This window comes from Melanerpes formicivorus, unplaced genomic scaffold (genome assembly GCF_026170545.1).
Source record: "Melanerpes formicivorus ecotype bairdi unplaced genomic scaffold, bMelFor1.0.p_v2 SCAF_58, whole genome shotgun sequence".
Taxonomy (NCBI): domain Eukaryota; kingdom Metazoa; phylum Chordata; class Aves; order Piciformes; family Picidae; genus Melanerpes; species Melanerpes formicivorus.
In genome coordinates this window covers 3312715-3330755 of record NW_027142410.1, presented here as the reverse complement: position 1 = coordinate 3330755, position 18041 = coordinate 3312715, and the positions used below count along the sequence as shown (strand labels likewise).

The 18041-nt window shown below is 42.6% G+C and overlaps 1 protein-coding gene and 1 non-coding gene across 8 annotated transcripts in view; both read left to right on the top strand.

Annotated features, from left to right (window-relative positions):
• The window catches only part of CKAP5 (cytoskeleton associated protein 5), a 58506-nt gene extending 40667 nt beyond the window's left edge, over positions 1-17839 (top strand). For 5 of the 7 annotated variants that reach the window (XM_068161526.1, XM_068161519.1, XM_068161522.1 and 2 more), the window contains 17 exons: positions 521-670; positions 1012-1215; positions 2351-2486; positions 3637-3830; positions 5797-5969; positions 6195-6218; positions 7051-7224; positions 7664-7784; positions 8477-8656; positions 9645-9832; positions 10222-10300; positions 11944-12132; positions 12233-12370; positions 12868-12951; positions 13045-13204; positions 14113-14267; positions 15423-17839. In XM_068161526.1, coding sequence (XP_068017627.1) covers positions 521-670; positions 1012-1215; positions 2351-2486; positions 3637-3830; positions 5797-5969; positions 6195-6218; positions 7051-7224; positions 7664-7784; positions 8477-8656; positions 9645-9832; positions 10222-10300; positions 11944-12132; positions 12233-12370; positions 12868-12951; positions 13045-13204; positions 14113-14267; positions 15423-15677 — 2604 coding nt within the window. In that variant the 3' untranslated portion in view covers positions 15678-17839. The remainder of the gene's footprint in view (positions 1-520; positions 671-1011; positions 1216-2350; positions 2487-3636; positions 3831-5796; positions 5970-6194; positions 6219-7050; positions 7225-7663; positions 7785-8476; positions 8657-9644; positions 9833-10221; positions 10301-11943; positions 12133-12232; positions 12371-12867; positions 12952-13044; positions 13205-14112; positions 14268-15422) is intronic. The other 2 variants (XM_068161527.1, XM_068161523.1) reach the window with 1 other exon arrangement.
• LOC137452820 (small nucleolar RNA SNORD67) lies at positions 7834-7944 on the top strand. Its single transcript, XR_010990168.1, has one exon. It is a non-coding gene; the product is annotated as a small nucleolar RNA SNORD67 (small nucleolar RNA).
• Positions 17840-18041: the final 202 nt, after the last annotated feature.

Below are 18041 nucleotides of genomic sequence, written 5' to 3'. Positions count from 1 at the left end.
CTGAGGTGTTTTTCTCCTGATTTCCAAATCTTGTGCATGTATACACTGTCATAAAAGCCAAAGGACTTTTTCCAGATGCCAAGAAATGATCTTCAGTCATGAAGTATTAAGTATTCGTCTAAAAACATTTGACTACTTTCGGAGTCGTAGAATGCATTGTAAATACTTTAACATACCCACATTGAACAACTGCCCTTAGCAAGCTTTTGTAGGGGAATTGTAACTTAAAACATGCATGTTATTTATAACTTACTAGTAAATAGGCCTATGTATAGCTTGAAAGCAACCACTTGAATTGAGAACAGTGAAGGTAATGACCTCAAGATAACTGCTCCACATGGAGAAAACTTTTTCTGCAAGCCAAGGTGATCAAACACACTGAATTTTTTCCAATACTTATTGATTATGAGAAGCCTTTGAAAACAGATACTGAAGCAGAAGTAGAAGGGATGCAATTTACAGGTCCTTTCAGGAAGAAAAGGTATTGGTTGCATTGAGTTCCAAATGCTGCTTTTTACAGGTATTAAAATGGAATTTCACTACTCCCCGTGATGAATATATTGAGCAGCTAAAAACTCAAATGTCCACCTGTGTGGCCAAATGGCTACAGGATGAGATGTTTCATGCAGACTTCCAGCACCACAACAAAGCACTGGCTGTTATGATTGAGGTAAGTTTGAATCTGTGGCAGTAGATGAGGTACAGAAATTTTCTGAGCTGTGAAATACTCTGCTCGAATTAGAACCAGATGTGTATTTTTGGAGGAGCCAGTAGGCCTTCTGCAAAGTTGAAACCTTAACATAGAATGATTTTGAGAGGAATGATGACATTATTAATGCCATTTCTTAGAGAAAGGAAAATTTCTTCAAGGGTTACTTCTTAGAAGTTAAAAGATGATACTTAGGATTCTACCAGTTGTCCAATAAATCTCTACTATCAGGCATAGCTTTTCCTTGAAAACAATGTGTTGCATTTTGCACAACCTGTTTTGTTCTCTTTTCATTCTTCAAGCACTTGGAGAGTGAAAAAGATGGGGTCATCAGCTGCCTGGATCTCATCTTAAAATGGCTTACTCTGCGATTCTTTGACACCAACACAAGTGTCTTGATGAAAACACTCGAGTACCTGAAATTGCTTTTCAACTTGCTGAATCAAGAGGAGTATCACCTTACTGAAAATGAAGCATCCTCTTTCATCCCCTATCTCATCCTGAAGGTATGGTTCATTGTTCAGAAACTAATCTTAGTATCCTGTTATATTGCTTATAAAAAATATCACACACTGTAGTGTGCTGATTGCAAATGTAGATGGAGTTAAATCCAGTTGGCAGCCAGTCACAAATGCTATTCCTTAGAACTCAGTGTGGGGCCCAATTCAGTTTAATTTCTATCACAAGGGGATCAGTTGTGCACCCTCAGTGTGTTTGTAGACCACAACACTTCCACACCAAGAAGTGCCTGGAGTTTAACAAGTCCTGCACTTGAGTATCAACAACCACATCCAATGCTCCAGGCTTGGGGCAGAGTGGCTGGAAAGCTGCTTGACAAAAAAGGACCTGGAGTTTTTGATTGACAGCCAGCTAAACATGGGCCACCTTATGTCCAAAAGGCCAACAGCATCCTGGCCTGTATTGGGAATGGTGTGGCCAGCAGGACTGGGGAAGTGAGTGTCCCTCTCTGCTTGGCACTGGTGAAGTTGTATCTAAAATACTGTCTTCAGTTATGGGCTCCTTGCTAGAAGGATGTTGAGGTGTTGGAGCATGTCCCAAGAAGGGCAGTGAAGATCTGAAGGGTCTAGAACACAAGTTTCAGGAGGAATGGCTGAGGAAACTGGGCTTGTTTAGTCTGGAGAAAAGGGAGCTAAGGGGAGAGCTTATCATTTTTCACAACTACTTGCAAGGTGGTTGTAGTGAGGTGGGAATCAGTCTCTTCTCCCAAGTAAGAAGTGAATAGGATGAGAGGAAACAGCCCCAAATTACACCAAAGGAAGTTTAGGTTGCATGTTAGGAAAATGCCTCACTGAAAGGGATGTCAGAACAAGCTGCCCAGGGAAGTGGTGGAGTCACCATCCCTGGAGGTATTTAAACAACGTGTAAGAGAGAAAATTTGGGGACATAGGTTAGTAGTGAACTTGGTAGTGTTAGTAGTTGAACTCAATGATCTTAAGGATCTTTTCCAACCTAAATGATTCTGTGGTGTCATATTGTGTATTTACCTTTTAACAACAAATCCTTCTGTTAATAGCTTTTGTGAGACTAATTCTGGCTTTTCTAATGTTATTCAGGTGAATCAACAGTATCATGAAGCTGAAATATTCTGTATTTCTTCCCCTGTTTTGACTTTTCCACTAGGTGGGAGAACCAAAAGACGTCATCCGCAGGGATGTCCGTGCCATTCTGAACAGGATGTGTTTAATCTATCCAGCCAGCAAGATGTTCACTTTTATCATGGAGGGGACAAAATCCAAAAACTCCAAGCAGCGTGCAGGTGGGAAATGGCAGGATGGTCTGGGAGATTGTGGAGTACTCGAAATTGCCTCGTTTCACACTTTGAGAATCCCATCGTAATAATTGGATCATTGGGATCAGCATGGTAACCCAGCCTAAATTAGTGAAATGTGAGATTTACCTAGGTATAGCATTTTATGGAAATGCTTTCAAAGACTGGGACTTAAAATAGGATTTTTATTTTCAGTGTCTTTGAACTTTCCCAAGACAGGCAGTCTTTTAAATTATCAGCATTGTGTTTGAGTCTCCCTTGATGAGTAGTTGTCTTGCCCTGGTAACAGAGTCCTAGGGAGAAGAGTGACAGCATTATTGTCCAAGAGACTAAGGGAATCAGTTAATCTGATTTGCTGTCTACAGCTACCTGAAGGGGGGTTGTCAGCAGGTAGGTGTTGGTCTCTTCTCCCAGGCAACCAGCACCAGAACAAGAGGACACAGTCTCAGACTGTGCCAGGGGAAGTTTAGGCTGGAGGTGAGGAGAAAGTTCATCGTGGAGTTGGAATGTGCTGCCCAGGGAGGTGGTGGGAGTAACCATCCCTGGAGGTGTTCTAAAAGGGATTGGATGTGGCAATTGGTGCCATGGTTTAGTAGTCATGAGGTCTGTGGTGACAGGTTGGACTTGATGATCTTTGAGGTCTTTTCCAACCTTATTAATTCTGTGATTTTATGATTCTATGAAAGAAATGTCTCTGCACTGTACAACTGTCTTAACTTTAAAGAAATTACATGTTCTCTGGTGTTTGCAGCTCAATCAACACTATAGTCATTGTGACAATATGTTACCCTACTATAACCAGAAAGTTCAATAATATATCTGCTATAGCATTGTAAGCTCACAATTGTCTAAACTACCTGGATGTAAAGTTAACTGTAGCATTGCACATATATGGTAATGGGTAATACTGAAGAGTACAGGTATGGCTGTCAGCTTTTAGGTGCTATCTGTGAAGTAGTCTGAACTTTCAGTTTGCTGTTCATCCCATAAATGACTTGGTGAATCTGTCATCAGCATTGTGATCAATGCTTCCCTCCAGTGAATGCTGAAGTTGTGCAAGCAACACACAAACTGGGAGGGCTTTCTTCCCCAGCAGTTTTAAACTTGAATGTTCATTTGTGATTTTTTTTCCTTTTAGAATGCCTGGAAGAGCTTGGATGTTTGGTTGAATCATATGGCATGAACGTGTGCCAGCCAACTCCAGGGAAAGCCTTAAAAGAAATGGCAACTCATATCGGTGACAGGGACAACACTGTGCGCAACGCTGCGCTCAACACCATCGTGACTGTCTATAATGTTCACGGTGACCAAGTGTTCAAGTTGATTGGAAATGTGAGTGTAACTGGCACTAAGTTGGTTGTGTTCTGTTGTTTTATAAAAAAAAGACAAGGGGGTTAGTACTGTTTTGTAATTGGCCATGCTCAGGGGTGACCTTATTGCTCTCTACAACTACCTGAAGAGAGGTTGTAGACAGGCGGAGGTTGGTCTCTTCTGACAGGCAGCCAGGACACAGTCTCAGGCTGCACCAAGGGAGGTTTAGGTTGGATGTTAGGAAGAAGTTCTTCACAGAGAGAGTGATTGCTCATTGGAATGGGCTGCCTGGGGAGGTGGTGGAGTCACCACCATTGGAGGTGTTCAGGAGGAGACTTGATGGGGTGCTTGGTGCCATGGGTTAGTTGTTTAGGTGGGTTGGATTGGTTGATGGGTTGGATGTGATGATCTTGAAGGTCTCTTCCAACCTGGTTGTTTATTAGGTAATGTTGAAAGATGCTACACTACAGAGCCTCTAAAAGTTTAAGTGGTTATTGTTGATTGTGGGGGATATAACCTGAGTGTTCATGAATTAAATACTCAATGGGAACAACTGAACGAAACACTGACCTTCATGGGAATTAAGTTGTAAAGATTAACTAGTTGTTGGGACTCCACATACTCTCAGCTTTTTTTTGTGCCTGTCATCACCAACTGTTTTTCATTTCAAGTCTGATAACATTTGGTGTGTTCCCTCTGTCTTATTGCTCCCAGCAGTTTAAAATTTGTTGTCAGCACTGTGTTGGTTTTGTATAGCTGCTGGTTTGTTCTCTGGAAATCATACCTAGCTATGCCATCTAATGTGCACTGAAAGCTGCAAGGTTGCAAAACTTGGTTTCCAGTCTCTGTAAAGCAGATCCGCTGTTGTCTACAATCACTGTGCATACAGATGAAGTGTACTGAAGTACACTGAATTATGACAAAGATCAAAAGCTGTTAGACCATTTTTTTTCCTGTTGTGTTCTCTGACTCTGTTGTCTTGGTAACGTTTCTAACAGCACTTAAAATGCTATGTTAATGCCTGTGTGGATTTCTTGCGTTGTGTTCTACGCTGTGGTACGTGCAGGCTGTTGGACGGATGTTTTATGGAGTGTGATGAGCAGGGAAGCAACTTGCCTTTCCATCTTCCTGAAATGTTGAAATGTCATTCTGATAATAATCTCCATGAGAATTAATGTTTCACTTTCATTAATGTTTTGGAATTCTCATTTTAATAAGTGGTCAGAGTGCAGTTTGCTTCCTTCTCAGTGTTGTATAGTCTGTTTGCTTTGGGATTTTCCAAGCTAGGAACTATTATCACCTGAATCCTTTAGCCCCTTATAGCCATAACTTTCTGAACTTCAGTTGTGTGGTCTGTCTTGGCCCAAAACATATGGCTTGTCAGGAAGGTTTCCAAATCATAGGGGTGCTGAGAGTACTTTGCACAAAATTGTCACAGCTACATTTGTTCCAATGCAGTCACTGGTAACCTTCAGTCTTGTAGGTGAACAGATAAATATGATTCTTGTCATTGCTTGAGTTGGGGTGTTCAGTTGACTTACCTTGTGTTGAGTTTGAATGATGAGCACATTGAGCAGGTGAACTCAGAACTCTGGCTTCTGTGATAGGGTCCAGAGTGCTAAAGCATTGCCTGGGCTCCTAACAGGATATAGGAAGGTGGGTGGCAATTTTTGTTTGGTCTCTTTCCAGCCACAAGCAACAACTAAAAGCAGATTTGAATTCAGGGTAACTGGTCTCTTGGAAACTGTGGGCTGGAAATAGCTACCTTGAGCAATGCAACATGTCAGTATGGGTTAACTAGCTTATGAAGTAGCCCCTGGCAGTCCAGAGTAGCATTATTGGTTTTCTGCTAGATGGTAGTATTGACAATTCCTACTCGTAGTGTTAGAACTTCAGTATATAGCAATAAGTGGCGCATCTCCTATAGATGACCAAGGCTTCTAAAATCCATACAACTCAAACTGAGTGCAAGTGTCATGTGTTACAGCTCTCTGAAAAAGACATGAGCATGCTGGAGGAAAGAATAAAACGATCAGCTAAGAGACCATCTGCTGCTCCGGTGAGGCAGGTGGAGGAGAAACCTCAGCGGGTGCAGAACGTGAACACGAACGCTAACATGCTGCGGAAAGGACCGGCGGAGGACATGTCCTCCAAACTCAAGTATGTGCTGATGGGTTGTGGTCTCTGGCCTGCCTAGTCTATGTGCTAATACCATGTCTGGCGATGTTGTTTCAGTTCTTGTGTCGTCATCTTTGCACGCTGTGAAAATTTGGCCAAATAATGGAAAGCAAAATGTCTGAAGCTCTTTTTTTTTTTTTTGTCTTGTCTGTCTTGAAATCTTTCTAAATGGTCTTGTGCCTTTTTTCACTGCTTCTCCATGGACAGAATTATGTATCGCACTTATAGGATGTAAGTACTGCCCACTAACTCCTTGGTAGCAAGGCTCTTGTATCTTTCCGTTTCTGTCCTAGTCACCCCTTCTCCAGGGTGGCAGGTTCACCATGGTTATTTATGACTGTCTGACTTAAAAGACAGAAACCAAAGCTATGGGTTTCTGCCAAGGTGACTATAGATCAAACTGCAGGCAGATGTGGCACTCGCACATTAAGCATCTGTTAGTTCCTATGTGTTACATTAGATTTGGTGCTGGATGCTGTTATTAACTACTTAGGGCAGACATACAGCGCAAAACTGGATGAGCATGACTCCTAGAGCCTGGTGCAACAGTACCAGAAACAAAAAGTTCATAAACTGTATTCCTTGCCACCCACTCATTATCTTGGAATAAAAGTCCCTGTTGAGAGCTATGCATTAGAACATTTCCATCAAAACTCTAATATGCAGCACGAGTCATGTGGGAAGCTGGGAGTTTCAGGTGCAGATGAGCTTGCAAGGTTGCATCCTCTCTGTAATTAACTTTTTATTACTCTTTTTACTGCTTCAAATTGTGCTAGTTCTCTCAAAATGAGCAAGGACACAGCTGTCACAGGTGGCCTTGTTGTGGGTTATAAGAGAAACTAGGAAGGCTTGTAACATGCAGCTGCTCATCTGACCTACAAAAGCATGTTTTAGAAATGGCTAGGAAAAGGCAAAAGGGATTCTTAGGGGGCTTGAATGAAATCAGAACTTCAAAATGTGTACTGTTTTATTGTGAGAGCTTTAGGGCTACCAGTGGATGCTAGTGCTAGCACTTCTGCCTCTTGTCTGTGTATAATGAACACCTCACTCCTGGTTTCTGTAGCCAAAACCGCAACATGGGCAATCACTCTGAGACAGCACATACGGTTCCGCGGGAATTTCAGCTGGATCTGGATGAAATTGAAAATGATAATGGCACTGTCCGATGTGAGATGCCAGCACTTGTGCAGCACAAACTAGATGACATCTTTGAGCCAGTCTTGATTCCTGAACCTAAGTGAGTCTACATTTAACTCCTATGTGAAACCAGTAGGGCTACCTTAAAACCTGTTTTGAGAAGTTGAATTGACTGTGCCAGTTTCTGTGTTCAGACTTGTTTACACAAGAAGGTGGTTTTGGCTCATTTGAAGTGAGATGTCAAAGTAGCTGTCTGTTGTACTCCTGGAATCTAGGTAGTCATTACTTGTAATGAAAAACCTTAGTTCTGGTTGTGTGTTTTTATGGTAAAAGGATTTTGAGTTTGTAAATGCATGATCAGTGTCTTTACAAGTAGTGCAAGACAGGTTAAAAGGAGCGACTGCTTCCTTGATTATTCTCTGTGAAGAATTAAGTCCTTTTCCCTTGCCTCTAAACAGCTATTGAAATATATAGCAATTTAGTGTAAGCAGAGCTATCTCTCCAAGGAATAATGCATCCTGTTTTCTTCAACTGTTTAGAATCCGTTCTGTGTCCCCACATTTTGATGACATGCACAGTAACACAGCTTCCACTATCAACTTTGTCATTTCCCAAGTAGCCAGTGGTGATATCAATACAAGCATCCAGGCTCTGGCACAGGTAAGTAAATGAAGGTAGCAACTAATCTGACTGTACTAAACTATTTGTCTGCGAGGGTGATGAGTTGCACTCTGGTGGAGCAATCATGTCAGGTGACATGGACTCTGCTCAGAATCTCCCTGATGACAAAACTAAGTGCACAGGGGCCATCTGACTCGCTTTAGCAATAGAAACTCCCCTGGGATGATGTAGAACAGACTCTTAATACAGGAGCATTTGGGGAAAAAAGGGGAGGGAAAAAAAAGGCCTATCTGTTTTTACCAATTATCTGTGCTATAAGCTTGAAAAGGCCAGTTAAGCTAGTGAGACTTCTAAACTGTTCTCCTGCACATACTCAGCAAAAGAATTGTCTTGCCTCAGAGCACTTAGGTGCTTCTAGAGTAGTTTTTAACTACTTGCAAAACTTTAACCCTGAAGATTTTGTAAAGTTATTAATTCCAGAATCCATCATGCAGCATTTAATGTTTTTCTTTGTGTATAGGATAGCATTGCAGTTCTCCAAAAAAAATCAGTATTTGGTTGTATTGAGATTAGAAGGCTATGGCTGCTGGTTTCAGGTGAAAGCTTAGAATTTGCCAACTTCCAGGACCAATTCTTGGTCAGGGCAAGAGGTTTCCTATAGAAAAGTTTCTAAATGGCAGTTAGTTTGCATTATGTTGAATTTGCTATGGTGCTTTGTTTTTGCATCTTAGATTGACGAGGTTCTCAGACAGGAAGACAAAGCAGAAGCTATGTCTGGCCACATAGACCAATTCTTAATAGCTACCTTCATGCAGCTTCGGCTAATCTACAATACGCACATGGCGGATGAGAAGCTTGACAAAGATGAGATAGTCAAACTTTACAGCTGTATTATCGGGAGCATGATCTCGGTAAGGCTTTGACAGAGAAGGTCAAGTGAAGAGAAAATAATTTCTCTGCAAAAGCTACAGGAGAATGGAGTGTCTGTGCTGTACTACCGCGTACTATTGAGTCTTATCTATGAAAGTTTGTTGCTGGTTGTCTTCTCACCAATGCACTTCTTGAGAGGGAGTGGGAAATGGCAAATTGGGGAAGGGAGGAAGGTCTGCTTGTTGCTTCTACAAAATACAGCCACTCTTAACTGTTTCATTAAGCTCTGTTTTATTACTTCTTACCTTTGAAGTGTTTAGTTGATGGTCTAACTACTTCTCAAAGTCCCTTAGTAGAACTTTCTTCCTACTTGTGGTTTTATTGTTTCATGCTGGGGGGAGATAGTAGAATGTCAAATGCTTTAACATTCTCTGGACATGCTCCAGCACATCCATATCCCTCTTGTAATAGGGGGATATGGATGTGCTGGAGCATGTCCAGAGAAGGGCCAGGAGGATGATCAGAGGGCTGGAGCACCTCTCCTATAAGGACAGGTTGAAGGAGTTGGGGCTGTTCAGTCTGCAGAAGAGAAGGCTCCGAGGTGACCTCATTGTGGCCTTCCAGTATCTGAAGGGGGCCTACAGGAAGGCTGGGGAGGGACTGCTCAGGATCTCAGGTAGTGATAGGACTAGGGGGAATGGAATGAAGCTGGAGGTGGGGAGATTCAGGCTGGAGGTGAGGAGGAAGTTCTTCCCCATGAGAGTGGTGAAGCCCTGGAATGGGTTGTCCAGGGAAGTGGTTGAGGCCCCATCCCTGGAGGTGTTTAAGCCCAGGCTGGATGAGGCTCTGGCCAGCCTGATCTAGTGTGGGGTGTCCCTGCCCCTGGCAGGGGGGTTGGAACTAGCTGATCCTTGTGGTCCCTTCCAACCCTGACTGATGCTATGATACTATGACTGTGTAGTCTGCAGAAATGCTTATATGGAAGCTTTGTGTGCAGAGGAAACTTGTAATGTTGTCTTCAATATGTAGCTGTTTCAGATAGAGAGTCTGGCTCGAGAGGCCTCCACTGGTGTGCTGAAGGACCTCATGCATGGCCTTATTACATTAATGCTGGATTCTCGGGTTGAAGATCTTGAGGAGGGTGAGCAGGTCATCCGATCAGTCAACCTCTTGGTAGTGAAAGTTCTGGAAAAGTCTGACCAGACCAACATCTTCAGGTATATAATGAAAATTCTGCAATTACTACCTCACCTGTTCTTATGGGTTCATTGAATGGCCAAGTTTGCTTCAGTCATTCTGAATGGTATCTGCAGAATCATTCAGCTGGCTAATGAGGAGTTAACACTGACCATCAGTGGTGATCACAGTTTGCCTGCACAATCTGCAGGGCTGGAGGCAGGCTGAATGAATCAGCTAATTCCATATGTTTTGGAGTTCAGCAGGCAACCTTTTAAACTCTGGCAACATAGTAGAAAGGGAGAAGCAGCTTTTACACAACACAACATAAACTGCTGGACTAACCCCAGTCCCTGGTGTGGTATTCTGCTGGGAGCTGGCATTGTGTGTAACACTTTTCCTCTAACTGTTCTAAATTTATTTCTTCCAGTGCTCTGCTGCTTTTGCTGCAAGAGAGTCTGCTAGCAACAGCCAGCCAATCTCCTAAGTTTTCAGAACTTGTCATGAAGGTGAGCCTGTAGAAGAAATTTTGAGCTTACTTGGTTTGCCTGAGTCAGCTTACCTGGAAAAAATAGATCTGTTGGAAAAAAACCCAGAGCAACCAATCAAGAAACCTAGTGACCACACAACTTAAAACTTTTCATTGTAGTCTTCTAATTAGATGTTGCATCTAGTGACTATGATGTACACCAAGGAGCTTAACACCTGCTAATAGTTCCAGAAGCTTGTGCATACGGATGCGGAATCCACACAGAGGTGTGCAGTCACCTGCTTAATTGCTTAGGCACCGCACTGTGCTATCGATTCAAGCAGTCCCAGACTGGAGCTGGCTTGTATTTTGTCCTCTCTAAGGATGGGCAGAGTAAACATGTATTTAAAGCATGAGTGTGATCTTTTTATATATAAAAACATCCTTTTGTAACTGGAACGATTTAAAGCCAAGTTAGGCATTCTTTATGAGGCTAAACCAAAAGAACTCGTGCTGTGGGTGTGTGCACAGAGCACATCTGCAATGCCCACTGAATTGTTTTCACACAGAGCATTCAGTTTCCTGTTCTTCACAGTATAAGTAAGGTTGGAAATGACCTCAAGGATCATCAAGTCCAACCTGTCACCACAGACCACATGACTAGACCATGGCACCAAGTGCCATGTCCAATCCCCTCTTGAACGCCTCCAGGGACAGTGACTCCACCACCTCCCTGGGCAGCACATTCCAATGTGTTCTTCACTCGGTGAAGAACTTTCTCCTCACCTTGAGTCTAAACCTCCCCTGGAGCAGCTTGAGTCTATGTCCCCTTGTTCTGGTGCTGGTTGCCTGGGAGAAGACACCAACCCCTTCCTGGCTACAACCACCTTTCAGGTAGTTGTAGAGAGCAATGAGGTCTCCCCTGAGCCTCCTCTTCTCCAGGCTAAACAATCCCAGCTCCCTCAGCCTCTCCTCACAGGGCTGTGCTCAAGGCCTCTCCCCAGCCTTGTTGCTCATCTCTGGACACATTCAAGTGTCTCAATGTCCTCCTTAAACTGAGGGGCCCAGAACTGGACACAGTACTCAAGGTGTGGCCTAACCAATGCAGAGTACAGGGGCACAATGACTTCCCTGCTCCTGCTGGCCACACTATTCCTAATGCAGGCCAGGATGCCATTGGCCTTCTTAGCCACCTGGGCACACTGCTGGCTCATGTTTAGGCAGCTGTTGATCAGCACCCCCAGGTCCCTTTCTGTTTGGCAGCTCTCCAGCCACTCTGACCCCAGCCTGTAGCTCTGCATGGTGTTGTCGTGGCCAAAGTGCAGCACCCAGCACTTGGACTTGTTGAATGCCATCCCATTGGACTCTGCCCATCTGTCCAGTCGGTCGAGGTCCCTCTGCAGAGCCCTTCTACCCTCTGACTGACATCTGCTCCTAACTTGGTGTCATCTGCATCTTGGTTGAACAGTCAGTGCTACTTTTGTGCATCAACTCTAAAGAAGAATCTTGATGCAGTTGAACTCATTACAGAGAGCAAGTGTGTACTAGTGCAAATACAGACTCAGTGCTTGTCTGTATGGGGTAGCAGAGTCAAGTGGTTCATGAGTTTTCCATGATTTCTCCTCAGACAATGAAATGTTGCTTCTTAGAATTGTCTTGCTTTAAGTCAGCCTCTCGTTGCAGTGTCTGTGGAGAATGGTGCGTCTGCTTCCAGAAACCATTAATAGCATCAATCTGGATCGAATTCTATTGGATATCCACATCTTCATGAAGATGTTTCCCAAAGAGAAGCTGAAGCAATGTAAGAGCGACCTTCCTATAAGGACACTGAAGACTCTACTTCACACCTTATGCAAGCTGAAAGGGCCCAAGGTCAGAGCAGTCACTAGTCGTGGACTTTTAAACTGGATGCTCATGTGGTCCCTGAAGTTTTTGTTTTTAAAACACATATTTGTGTTTCTTCTCCTTTTAGATCTTAGACCATTTAACAATGATAGACAACAAAAATGAATCTGAGCTGGAGGCTCACCTGCGCAGAGTAATGAAACACTCCATGGATCAGACTGGGAGCAAAGCCGATAAGGATACAGAAAAAGGGGCTTCTCGCATAGTAAGTTATTCCTTCCCCCACCAACAGCACACTTACATATATTTAAGAAACAAGCTTAACTTCAGTTGTGGAATATCAAGTAGTGATTGCCTTTCAAATGTGTAGCTGATGTTGGAAATACTCTTCTAATTTTGCTTTTGTTTATGGCTGTTCTGGGAATTTGCAGCGTGCTTCTCTTATTACCTGAATATTCTGTGCATGTTCCAGGATGAAGTGCTCTCCTGGATGTTCAGGCATGCAGTATAGGTTTTACTTGATCTACTTAAATGCTAATCAAAACAGGGTTTAAACTCTGACTTCTCAGAGTCCTACAGCTTGATGATGTCCATACTCCTTGTCCTATGTAAGGAGTGGCTATGTAACATCCAAATCACTTCAAGGTATTCATCTTTGAAGCTCTGTATGCAGCTGGTGGGTCTGATCTCACTGTGGGTTCATCTAACTTCCCCATTTTTATTCACTTTGGTTTAGAAGTCTCCCTTTATTTATTTATTTAGGAGGAAAAGGCTTCAAAGGCTAAAGTTAATGACATTTTGGCAGAAATATTTAAGAAGATTGGCTCCAAGGAGAACACTAAAGAGGTAAGTGTTCTATTTCTGCAATGAAGAGGGCATGGTAGGTTAGAGTGGTGTATGCGGCTGTTGTAGTAATGCACAGGAATTGTTCCTTCCCAGGGTCTGGCTGAGCTGTATGAATACAAGAAGAAGTATTCTGATGCAGACATTGAGCCCTTCCTGAAAAACTCCTCTCAGTTCTTCCAGAGTTATGTGGAGAGAGGCCTCCGGTTGATAGAAACGGAACGGGAGGGGAAGGGACGTATTGCTACTTCTACAGGTAGGTGTTACTGCACGAGTGCTCCATTTATAAGGTATAGAGATAAAAAGGAGAAAGCTACTAATCCCCTGCTAGAAGCTAGTTTGCCAGGTGCTTAGGGAATTCTAAAGCAAGTCACTTATTTTCTTGGCGCTTGTGAGGCACCATTTGCAGGTAATCAGTGCTCTTTGTCAAAGAGGTGATGCAACATCTTAATAAAAGAAAGATGTTATAGCCATCATCACACCAAATGTAGAAACCATCTGAAAGGCTTAGTAAATAAGTGGTTCTAATTTGTATCATGTGTTGTTCTAAGACGTAGAACTTGCTATTCATTTCATAATGGAATTACTTTTTGTTGGTTTTGGATAATGTAACATCTTTTCCCAGCCTTTTGTTAGGGAAGCTATAAACTTGCTACCTTGCCTTGGCGAATACACTGTGTCAGATGGAATTGTAAGCAGCAGCAGCTTTAAATTATTTGAACAAGAAGTAAAAGAGAGATTAGAATTGCAGTGGTCTCTACCCAAAGTGCTAAACTTTGAAAAAGTCAAAGGACTTCAGATTTCCAAGCCTGCCAGTTGTCAGGTTCTCTGTTTGGACATCATGGTTTCTGATGAATCCATGTCAGCATCTTCCTCTCCCCTCACTCTTCTTCAGAAGTGGTGCTGAGGCTGACAGCTGGAGCTGCCCTGCTGTCACTACTTAGATGTCTCAATTTCTGTTCTTGGTTTTTAGTCATCACTCATGCAGGGAGATTAAAAGGCTGATGTGCTTATAATAGTAGATGCAAATAGCTTGGTGTATATAGGTTGGTTGATTCTTCATCCATTGCACCTTGTACCTTATTTCAAGGAACTGACCGTGAGGCTTACACTTTTTGTTGGTTTTGGTTTATAATATTTCTTTTCCTTCCCCTCATTCTCCAGGCATTTCTTCTCAGATGGAAGGAACGTGTGTTCCTGCTTCTACCCACACTGTATCTTCATCCATAGGAAACACAAATGGGGAAGAAGTGGGGCCTTCAGTTTACTTGGAGAGATTAAAAATCCTCAGGCAGCGTTGTGGCCTTGATAACGCAAAGGTATTGCACTTGACAGCTCTCATAAATCCCACAGGGAACTTTTAGAACTCAAATTACTGTTTCTGCTGTGCCAAAAGCAGTTTCTAATCTGAATGAGTGATGTTTCATTGCACTGCATGTCCTAGCTATCCGCTGCCTGTCACCATGCCTGGTGTAAATGGCTTGAAACTCATTACTTGGCCAAGCAGGCTTGTGTTTCAGTCCACTCTGTTTGCAGCACTGGTGCATATGCAGGTTATTTTTCCTGTGTTTTGTTGTCTTTTGCCCTGTAGTTGAGTCTCATAAAGGTTGGATTAACTACAGTTCTCTAAAGGCTAACCAATGTTGATCTTTGTTTGAATTGAAAGATGTGGAAGTTTTAGATCTTTTGCTCTGAAACAACCATAAGAGCCAAGTGAAGATTTTGCATGAAGAAAACTTCATTTTGGTTGTCTGGATGCTGGGACACAGAAATGCTGAGTGAATCTAGTATTGGAAACTGGTGGGCCAAAATTTGACCAGAGTTCAGTGGTCAATGCAGTAGGAATCTGGAGCCCATTGCTGCTGAGTTCATTCCAGGAATAGTCATCCAGGCTCGTTACTGTTTGAACCTTTAACACAAACTTGAACATCAGCTCACAGCTCTGAGGAGGAGAAATGTTTCCTAGAGGATAGTAACAGAGTAATTAATGCAAATGGAAGTATCAGTTAGGAAAAGAACAGCAAATGGACATTTTAAGTCTTTGGCAGGGTGTATCTTGCCCGTCAGTCCAAGTTTCCTCTTCTCATTCTTCCAGAAAACTCATTGGCTGTTGATGTTGCACACAGGCATGGACTTCCCTATCTTGTGTTAGAATTCAGACTGTTCAAGACTGCAGCAGGCCATCTCAGTAAAGCAGTGGTCTTCTATGAATTTTTGATCTTTGTATATTCCTACTGACATTAAGCTAAAACTGAGCTACTCACATGGTAGGAATTCCATACTGCAGTTAGCTTTGCATGGTTCTGACTTTGACAATTGACTTTATTGGTCCAGATCACCTGTGTTGTATTGCTCCTTCCCTTTCCTGTGTTTTTACTGTTTCCTGTGAAGATGAGAAGCCATTATCATGGTTTGAACTTCTTATATGGCATTTGCCACTGTCTGAGTTAACACTTCGCTTTCCTGCCCCATAGCAGGAGGACAGACCACCTCTGACGTCTCTGCTCTCTAAACCAGCACTCCCTACAGTTGCATCCTCTACAGATATGCTTCATAGTAAGCTCTCCCAGCTCCGTGAGTCACGGGAGCAGTACCAACATCTGGACCTGGACTCCAATCAGACTCATTCCTCTGGCATTGGAACTACCCTGGCTTCATCCTCTTCTGCAGCTGCTAACATTGATGACTTGAAAAAAAGATTGGAGAGAATAAAGAGCAGTCGCAAATAGAGGTGCGAGAGAGACCGCACCACTCTTGCTTGGGCCGTCTCCAGCTTTAGTTTACTAAACTAGAAGTCTTCATAGCTAAATGGCCTCATTTAGGCCTAATGTATACAAACTGGTTTATGTATAATACAGTGGATTTTGGGGGGGTTGAGTCATTGTGGCACAAGTATTTGTACATACTCTGCTTCTCAGTGAGCATCTCTTTGACAATAGAAGCCTGTCTGTGTATTAGTTTTAGTGTACAGACCTCTAAACCACCTCCTTCTTGCTTAAACCAGTTTCTCATAACTTGGGTTTTTTTTTAATTTGTAAAATGGTCTTTCAGATCTTTCCCTAGTTCTTACTCTTTAGTGATTTCACTTTTCATTTTGTGAATTCTTCTCCATGTAATCCCCGAACTGTTGATTCTGTATGGACACATGGCATGAAGTAACTAATTTAAGTGTCTTTTGTAAATAAAGTTTGCATTAACTATACCAGCCTCTGTAGGAACAGCAGTGATTGCTGGTTAGAGAAGTCACTCCCTATTCCTGAATGTCAGTGACTGGGCATCTAGAAACTGAACTGAGCTGTCCTTGACATGAACCTTGGGGTTTGGATATTTTATGAGGGAGATGAGTGAATATATGCTATCTGTGGATGCAGTCCTGAGATTTTGCACTCTTTCTTCTATGAGCAGTAGTGCATTTTTCCTATAGTTGCTTCTTTTGTTTCTGAATAAGTTTCTGTAACTTGAGAGTAAGTTGAGGACATTTACTTTGCTGAAGTGTTCATTTTAAAGTATCTAGTCATTGTGATGCCTTTACCCAGGTTAAGCATAATCCCCTCTGTGTGCAAATGCTTGCTTTGAGGAGCCTGCTGCTGTTGATATGGAATAGATTAGGAGTGATGTACAGTTGGTGGACTCATTTATCCTGAACTCATTTGGCTAAGCAGTTTTCCTTCTGAGGGTAGACATCACCACCACATTCTTTTTGCTCTGAAGCATCTGACGTCAGCAAACTCTACTGTTTGGTATGACTAAGACACCTGGTAGTGCTAGTCTGCAAAAGCTGTAGCCACTGCTTGCATTGTAAAAAAGTGTTCTGAGTAGCCTTTTTCAGAAGCTGTGGGTATGAAGATGGAGACATACACTGCATAGCCTTTCTAGCCCTTTCATCTCTAGGGAGGAGATGTTTTCACCTTGCTGCTGCACTTCCATGTGAGCGCTGGTTGTGAAACAAATTGCATACCTGTTCCATAGCTAGAAGAGAGTTGTTGAGGAGTTGGACAGGCAGGCTTAAAATAGCACACTTCTGCTCTAGATTTTAATCTGTTCCACTTAACTGCTGCATTTGTTGTTTGCTCTGTGGACCAGCAGTCTCTGCACTAGGGCTGTTACTGAAACTATCTTGCCTGATTACAGTAAAAATGTGCTTTATATTAGTGCCTGTACAGCAGATCTATACCAGAGCTTCTGCAAACGGCTGAATCTTCCTTTTACAGGACCCCTAGGCTGGGGTTGCAGTTGACCTAATACTGCCTGGTGCTTATGGTGAGTTTGTACACTGATAGCAGGTGACTTGTGAGCATTCTCCATCCTGTGTTAATTGACACTATGCTGTTGCTCCACCACCTTGATTTAGTAGTCGCAGTCTCCTCTCCTAAGCTGAAGTGGCCATACACTTTCTTGTGGAACAGAGCTGTGTGACAAGTGGGGGTTTGGCCCTTATTGGTAAGTGCTGAGATTTTTGCACACTTAAACTGGGGCTGTTTGTGAGTAGTTTGTGTTGGCTGGCACTAGAGTTACTGCCACTACCTCTCAATTACTAGCTGCTTCTTGAAACTTACTGGCATTTAAATTACTATGTTCCTTTACCATGCCCAGCAGATGTTTTCAATCACTGTTTGTTAATTAGCTCAGGATGTTTAAAACAGCAATGCCTGCAAACCTGCATACAGATATCTTAAATTTGAAGCTGAATTGGAAGTGAAATACAGGAATAATTGAGTAGCGGAAGATGAAGTTGCTTACTATGAATGAGCTTTTGCCCTGTGTCTCTGTAGTGTTTGGTTGGACTCAATATCCTGGGAGTTCTGAACTAAAACTTGTGCACATAAATTAATAAAGCCTAATCTTTAGCCCAGACAATATTTAAATAACATTAAACTGAATTTTAAAAGTTCTTCCTCTCTATGTTTTGTAACAAGTCAGTATGAACAGTGACCCGCTCCAGAAATATGTGTGCTTCTGGTTCCCCGCTTAGACCTACAGCTTCTCACAGGTTATTAGAGAGCAGTGCAAAGGTGAGACTGAAAATTTACATGCCAGAAGGGCTAAAGGTGTTCAGTGTCTGCTGCCTGTGATTTTTTAATTACTTTAAGCAC